General features: G+C 43.1%; 2 protein-coding genes across 2 annotated transcripts; both read right to left on the bottom strand.

Annotated features, from left to right (window-relative positions):
• Window positions 1-3504: 3504 nt before the first annotated feature.
• On the bottom strand, window positions 3505-5332 carry LY79DRAFT_579237 (cytochrome P450; the record flags this gene model as incomplete). Its single annotated transcript, XM_060560010.1, has 4 exons — window positions 3505-4499; window positions 4578-4691; window positions 4759-5056; window positions 5126-5332. 4 exons carry the CDS (start codon window positions 5330-5332, stop codon window positions 3505-3507), a joined length of 1614 nt encoding a protein of 537 aa, XP_060415006.1.
• A 926-nt stretch (window positions 5333-6258) lies between these two features.
• LY79DRAFT_579236 (aminotransferase class-V) lies at window positions 6259-7710 on the bottom strand (the record flags this gene model as incomplete). The annotated part of the gene is made up of 1 exon (XM_060560009.1): window positions 6259-7710. One exon carries the CDS (start codon window positions 7708-7710, stop codon window positions 6259-6261), a length of 1452 nt encoding a protein of 483 aa, XP_060415005.1.
• Window positions 7711-8438: the final 728 nt, after the last annotated feature.

The raw sequence follows: 8438 nt of genomic DNA, 5'->3' as shown, positions 1-8438 counted from the left end.
GAGGAGTATTTTTACTATATCTTAGTAAAGAAAAATATTAAAGGTGTAGATTAAGGTAGTTATACTACTACTTAATATAGCCTTTTTACTAGCTATTATAGATCTAATAAAAGAAGTAAGGCTATAATAAGTAATATAAAGTAATATAGTATAAAGGTAAAGTATAATAGTAAAGTAGTAAAATAAAGTAAATAATAATAAAAAGCTAAATAAATAACATAGGATAAAAGCTAGGTATAAGTGTAAGTTATCTATTTAGGTTACTTTTCCTTATAGGAGGAAATAGGCAATAGGATATATACCCCTAGGTATATACCTAGATATATACTAACAAGGTAATCCTATGTCTTACTTACTTATCTACTATATAAGGCACTTGTCCTATAATAATAAGGTTATTAAAGTAAATAAATAGTTAATCTATATTTACTAGGTAAAGTAAGAAAAGTATATTTATAAGTATTATATAAAAGGTAATAGGCCTAAATAGTATATTAACTATAATAGTACCCTTTAAGTAAATAGTGTTACTACTACTAAACTAGATCTTTACTTAGCTAGTAGTAGTAGTATTAATAGTTATTAATAGTTAGATCTATTATAATATAGTTACTTATAAGTAACTAGTAGTAAAGAAAGTTACTATACCTATATTTAGTAAAATACCTTAAAAAGTACCTAATAAGTAATAATCTAATATAAAAGAGGTAGCTAGATCTAATAATACTATATTAAGGTTATCCTTTATTAACTAGTAATAAATAGCTTAGTTAGCTAGGCTAAAGGCAAGCTTATTACTACTAAAGGTAGTACTACTAAAGAATATAGTAAAAATATAAAAGGTATTACCTTCTAGTTTATTTTTACTACTATTAATAGTATAGTTACCTTAAAAGTAATAACTAAGGTCTTTATTATTATCTTTATTACCTTTTTCTTTTTATAGGTAACTACCTTTATAGCTAGTAAGAAAGGTTTAATATATAGTTAGTAAAAAGTCTTTTACTTAGTAGTTAATTTTAAATTATTAATATATATTATATTACTTATTAGTAGTATATTTTATTAACTAATAACCTAGCTTATAGTAAATATAGTACTTTTTAGTATTATAGTTACTATTATTATTACTATAATAGTTACTATTACTATAGTTATTACTAAATTACTAGTTATACCTTTAGCTATAGTAGGTGTAGTTAACCTAGTATTAATTATTAAGGTCTACTTAGTACTAGTTAACCTTATTATTATATTTTATTATAGTAATTACTAATAACTATAGTTAGTTATAGACTTCTTCTAATATAAATACTAGATTAAATAAGTATAATTTATACTTATAAACTCTAGAGTAAGTATTTAATAGCTAAGATTAAAGGACTTTATTATTATAGTAGCTATTAGGTAGTACTTATTAAATAAAAGTAAGTTTATTAATAAGCTTCTTAAGCACTTTAAGCTTACTTTTCTTAAGGTTATTATATATAATATAGTAAAAAGTAGTATTTTATTACTTAGTAAAGTATATCTAAATAGCTTTAAGGCTCTTAAAGTAAGCTTTTATTTAGGTAACTATAGTAGTAAGGTCTTAAATATTCTTATTACTAATTTAGGTAAAATAAAAAGTAAAAGCTTTATTTTTAAGTATTAATAAAAAGGCTAATACTATCTAGTGTCTTTTAATACTAATTTTACTATAGTTATTATAAAATAAGTTTAACTTAATATTAAATATATTATATATTTTACTAGTATACTTAGATTTATTAGTAATAATCTTAGTTAAGGTACCTAATTACTAAGGAGAAAAATAGTTACTAGTAGTATTATTCTTAATTAGTAGTAGCTATCTTATACCTTAGGGTTCTATAAGATTAGTATATAAGTAAGTAAAAGGTTCTTACTATAATTAATAATAAGTAAAAAAGGATAATAGACTATTACTTTATTAAAATAGTCCCTATATTATATTATATAAAAGAAGTAGTAAATCTTATATAGATTAAGTCTACTATAGTAATACTAAGGTTTACTACTCTTACTACTATAACTTTTATACTTATTTATTAAGTTAGGCCTATATTATTACTAGTTATTACTTAAGGTTTATAAATATTACTAGGCTTTATTTAGTTATATAGGTAATAGGTTACTATTACTATTTTTATTTATATTACTTTAGGCTAATATAACTATATTAAATATTATTTAAGAAGCTATTATATATTTTAATAAGCCTATTAAATATTACTAACTTATACTATACTTTTTTAACTTTTTTATTTATTTATATATAAAACTTATTATTATTAATAATAGTAATAAGGTATAAGGTAATCTATTAATAGTCTTTAGGTATAAAGATACCTTAGTTAAAAAAGAAGTTATAAAAAATTAATAGTAATATTTTACTAGTAGTACTAAAGAGGTCTTTATCTTATTTATTAAAATAATACTAAAAGTCCTTTTATAGCTTATAACTTATAAAAGTATACTTAGCCTATTTAGCTATATAATAAGTAAAGTAAAAGTAAATAGTAAAAAGGTCTTACTTATTAAAAAGGATCTTTTAGTTATACTTCTTATAGTTAATATATTTTACTATAGAGGTAAGTACTTTAGAGTATAAAGTACTACTAGATTAACTTATTATAAGGTTAGTTATTAAAGTTAATTAGTAGTAATTACTATATAACTTTTATAGTAGTAATTAAGTAGTAAGTTTCTTTTTAATATAACTTATACTTATAAGTCTAAATAGTACTAGGTTATTTTTATATATATAAGGTAAATAAAGATAGTTTTTAAAGAAGTAAATATAAAAATAAAAAAAAAGTTAAATATAGTAGTAATTATTACTACTTAAGTGTCTTTTTTTAATAATACTATAGTTAGTATAAAAAAGATTTTTACTTATTAAAGGGGTTCTAATAGTATAATAAATACTATAGTGTTTCTTATAGAGGTAAAGTAGCCTTAATAATACTTAACTTAGTTAGTAGTCTACTAGGTTATAGTAGGCTAAGTAAACTCCTATAATAGTAAGCCTTATTAATTACTAGTTATTAGTAATAATTAACTATTAATTAATATTAGTTTTTATTAGTTAATTAATAAGGATCCTTATCTTATAATATTATAAAGGGTAAGAAAGTGTAGTTAATTTATAGTTATTAATAGTTAACTAGTTAACAAGGTGAAGTAGGAGCATAAGTGTAGTAGCACCCTTGTGTATAGGCAAGGGTAGGGGATTCTGCCAGTAGGCGGTGTATCATGTGACCTACCGCCTCCGGCCGCATCACCCATATGCCAACACTCTGGGCCAGTGGACTGAGGTCATTGAAAGAGGCGGGAATAGATATATGCAGGGCTTAGGATGAAGACCATCTTGGGGTTTTCGGGACAACAAGGTGAAATATAACGGCATCCAACCCAGCAGCTGTCGAATCTAGCACGCTGAATGTGTATATTGTGTCTATTGTTCTGCAGACTCTATCACCTCTAGACGTCAGTTGCCTTGAGGGGGAGAATCTTGATCTTCAAACCGCCCTGCGGCCTCAGCACAGGGCTGGGGTTCACGAGCACAATGTCCTTCGGACTCTCGGCGGCCTCGAACCTGAAGTTGCTCAGCATCTCCACCAGAAGGACCTTGATCTTCAACAGCGCAAAGACCCTGCCGATGCACTGGCGGGGCCCGACCAAGAACGTGGCGAACGCGTGCGGGTTGGCGGCCTCGCCGGTGAGGCGGTCCCAGCGGTCCGGGTTGAACTCGTCCACGTCGTCGCCCCAGATGCGGCTGCTGCGCGTTACCAGGGCCGGGAAGAGGTAGCAGAGAGTTCCCTTGGGCAAGACGGTCCCGCCGACGTCGATGTCGTCGACCGGCTCCCTCGCCACCAGGACGCCGGGCGCGTAGAGCCGGAGGGTCTCCTTGATGATGTGGTCGACGTAGTGCAGGCTGTCCAGGTCCATGTAGTCGGGACTGGGCTTCCTCGCCAGCAGGTCGAGGACTTCTTTCCGGGCCCGCTCCTGCATGTGCGGGTAGAGAGTGAAGGTGTGCGTGGCCCAGGTCAGCGTCGTGGCTGAGGTCTCGTGCCCTGCAACCATGACGTTCATGGAGTTCTCGAGGATCTTGCTCTCGGACCACGGGTCGCCGATGGCTCGCGACTCGAGGATCATGTGAGTTAGCAGATCGGGCTTCTCGCTGAAGCTGATTGAGCCCGAGTCGATCTCCTTGACTCGCTCCCGGATGATTTCCGTCAGTCTCGTGCGGACGCGGTTGCTACAGGCGTTGAACTCCCGGTTCTCTTCGAAAGGAAGCGCCCGGGTTCCTGGGATGTAGGCGTTCATGACCATCAGGAACGCGCCAAAAGCCGAGGGGTCAAACATCTTGTGGAAGGCCTCGTGGAACAGCGACGTGGACAGGGTGCTCCCCAGGTCGATTCCGAGGGTAAACCAGGCAACAATGTCGAGCGTGACACGGCCGTATGCAGAGGACACTACACACAAGCACCGGACTCGTTAGCAAATCATGCAAGCCGGTACAGCTGGTAACGGATATGCTAGGAAGCGCCTACCGTCTGTGATGCCGTCTTTGGCCTTGATCTGGTGGTGGAAGTGCTCGATAAGCTCCTTTGCCTTGCTCTGGAAGAGCGGGATTGCTCTCTTGACGTTGCTGAGGGCGAATTGGGCTATATATATACAATTCGTCATTAGCTAATGACCGATGAGACGGTTTTGATTCGAGGTAGGGCCTACGCGACAGCAGTTTTCTCTGGGACTTGTGCACATCGCCCTCTGAAAAGGCCATGCCGGCTCCCGCGAGCTGGACGACGACTCTGGTGTTGAACTGCGCCTTGACAAAGGAGTAGCTCTTCGTCTGGAAGATCTCCCTGTAGGCTTCGAGACTGTTGACGAGCAGACAGTCGGCGTTTCCAAAGCCAGTAAACTTGATAAAAGGCTCATCGGCCCATCTTCTCGTCCAAGACAGGTACGGCTCAATGGGACTCCCGGAACGCGCTTGGTTGATGAGATCGCCAAGCAGGAAATGGTGGTCCTACGGATACGTCAGAAAGCTTGCACAATGAAGCGGATTATTGGCATGAGGGATGCCACGCGGGTTTACCTTGGGTCCAGGAATATGTCTCAGAGGCGAGAAGAAGTAGGGATAAATGAAGACATTATAGACGCCCTTGGCGAGGTGTCTTGCGACTGCGATGGTGAGGAGGTACCGAGCTATCGTCTGCAAATAGGACTCGTGGAAGGCCGACAGAGCAGACAGAGCCCCGAGGAGCATGAATTCGTGATACCAGGCCGGTTTTAGGAACTCCATGATGATGCGCTATGTGTATAGCCCCGACTCTCGCAGCGTTCCGTGGTTTTCGAGAAGGGAGAACAAGAAGAGGCAGTCGGGAGAAAGCAGAGAAGTCAAACCTCACATAGAGGGGGAGGTGATCGCCCAGTCGATAAAAAACGAATCATGGCTGCCTTCACTGAACACCAACGGAACTGGTTCATTTCGACATATGCAGGCCCGTCGAGGACCGGGGAGTTGGGCACCATACATAGTAGACAAGAAGGGGGGGGGATTCCTGGACACCACGCAGCATCGAGGGGCAATTTTCCTCCATCATACAGACACCGCCAATAGACAATGCAATGTCCAACGGCACCCCGGAAGGCTAAGAAGACCCAGCAAACAGCTGCTTTACACGTTCGGGTTCATGCGAGTTTGTTTGTCTCGCCGATAGCCTATTACCTATTGGTCATTTAGGGGCAGGGTTGAAGCGAAGCATGCCGATTGACTCGGCTTGGCTGCTTATCGCAACCAGACAGCGTCCAACGGCTTACTCAGACCCAGCACGAGGTAAAAAAAACATGGTGATGATACGGAGGCGAGTTCTCAGCTGAAGGTTGCTTGGGATAGCTGATTGGTCCGGAGTTCATCAATGTTGCATTCTCATCCATGGTCAGCTTAGTGCTGCCGGGTCTTTGCTGCAGGCGTCTGGCCGATCCTGATGCTTCCCTGTTGAGAAATCCCCAAACCAACCGAAGAATATCAGTTATTAAGCGCGTTAAGAACCCTCTTCGTGCGCCGTTTTGTGACGAGATATGGGTAACGGGATGAACGACATGGCTAGGCTGGGTTCGGCCCGTCTGGGTCATTCCGTTCCGGGGCCGCACGGGCGAGAAGAGGGCGGGAGGGTATCCGCGTCCGTCAACGGCCGCCGATCAATGGAGGACAGCCCACACGTGGACTCAGCAATGATCGTATACCGGTAGGCCATTGACAGGTGTCAGCCTGTCCCGATACGTCTTTTCTGCAAATGCAATGAAACGATCCACGTCCTCCGCCGTCGATACGAAGCCGAAAGAGACGCGGACGGCTCCGACCGGGGCCAGTAGACGCACGTAGTCGTCCAAGGAGCTGGTATGAACCTTGTTTAGTGTCTCCAGCAGCCTCTTCTTCAGCCCAAAGGCCGCTTCGCCGGCGCCCGGGTTGCAGAAACATCCGGTGCGCAACGAGATCTTCTGCGCCGATGATTCCACAGCCACCAGCCTCTCGTCAACCACCCGGCCGCCCGCATCTAGGAAGTTGAAGCATATCGTGCCGCCCCGTGATACCATGCTGGTCGGGCCATAGATCCTGGCCACCGGCGACCCGTCGCTGTGTTCTAGCGCTCGTAGACGCTCGAGGCACCATCCGGTCAAGCACCGGACCCTGGTCGCGATCAGGGGCATGCCAATGCCGTCCAGCCAGTCCAGGCCGTAATGGACGTCGGGGATCGACAGAAAGTTGACCGTGCCGTCTTCGAACGCCGCTTCGTCCGGCGCCATGACGTGCCAGTGTGCGCCGACCGACGCGGCCGTGACGGTGCCTCCCGAGAACCACGGCCGCGTGTGGGCCAGCCGGGCCAGCGCGCTGCGCCGCACAATCAGACAACCGACTCCAGTCGGGTACCCAAACAGTTTATACCAGCTGACGATGACGAACTCTGGTTGGACGCCGCCGGCGGCTGACAGATCGAGCTTCGCCGTAGGCAGGTAAGCCGCGGCATCAAGCAGCACGTCGTACCCCTGCTGCTGTGCCACGCCGACCCAGGAGAGCGGATGACGCACACCACTAAAGTTGCTCTGGGCCGGGTATGCAAACAAGCCGCTCCTGCGGGGGTGGGGGGAGCCCAAAAGCCCTCGCCTACGAGGTTTTAGCGCTGACATCAGATCGGACGGGTCTACCCTCAGATCCGGCGCGCGGGCGGGGATGTAGATGGTCTGGGCATGGTTCCCGCGCGCGAACTCCCTCAGCCCGTTGACCGAGTTGTGGTTGTCAGATGTGAGGACCAGTCTCGTCCGCCTCTTGAAGGGGTAGGCCTCGGCGACGAGCCTCGCCGCTCCCGTCGCGTTCGGGGTGAATATGACGGTGTACTCGTCCGGGGAGGCGTTCAGGTGGGCGAGCACGCGGGCCCTGGTGTCTTCCACGAGGTCGGTGGCCGACTGGCTTGTTGGGTTGATGGAGTGGGGGTTCCCGAAGAGCGTCTGCTTGAGCCGGCTCTCGTGGGCGCGGAGCTGGGACTGCGCAGCTAGGCCCGCGCCAGTGAAGTCTAGGTAGAGATGGCCTTGCTTATCGAGGTAGCTGTAATCTGTTGCGCGGAGATTGTCCAGGCGGGACGTTGACTTGTACTCTGGGTAGTTGATGAGTATGTTTTCCATTCTGATTTGTAACCAACTGCGACGTCGAGTTGTAATACAAGTCCTCCATATATGTTTAGTAAGTGAGGTCAAGAACATATGGGAGAGGACAAAGAGCGAGGGGTGAGACACTGCGTCGAATGTGACATTCTCTCGGGCGTTATTATACGTAGTAAGAGCAGGCTGGACTGGCATGTGGATGACTTGCATGCCAAGGCCTTCGCCAAGACACCGTCACCATGCCTGAATGCCCATGGAATTTCGAGCTGGTCGGAGATTCCTACCTCTAGGTATTCCTACCGCTAGTTTTTCTTTTATATTACAGACTGGCAGGCGTGGCATCCCAACCAGCGGTAATGTTTCTCCCGGCACGGTCCCAAGTGACGTTGGCGCCGCATCCAACGCGCTTAGGTACCTGGTATCACTCGTAGTGTGACGGAGGACGGTTCGGCTCAGGTACGCAGTGCGTAGATCGTCCCTCATACGTGCCTGATGATGAATTGCTTATTCTAATGTATGGTTACTGCATTGTGTAACCGGCATGCGCGGCGGACTTGGTTACCGCATCTTTCGTGTTTGGGGAACTTGTATTCAAGATTAATATCTAGTAGTAGACCTGTGGACTTGAGGTGCGGCAGCAGGTATTGTCGCAGCCAAAATGTCTCAGTTGCCTGGAGACAAAACCAAGACTGCAGTGCATACACACCGAGGAATCCCTTGATAAGCCAGGCCAGGGGGGGTTGGATTCG

This window comes from Colletotrichum navitas (genome assembly GCF_030913465.1).
Source record: "Colletotrichum navitas strain CBS 125086 chromosome Unknown LY79scaffold_24, whole genome shotgun sequence".
NCBI classification, from domain to species: Eukaryota; Fungi; Ascomycota; class Sordariomycetes; order Glomerellales; family Glomerellaceae; genus Colletotrichum; species Colletotrichum navitas.
Note: the sequence above shows the minus strand (reverse complement) of the source record. Positions and strands in the feature narration are given on the sequence as shown.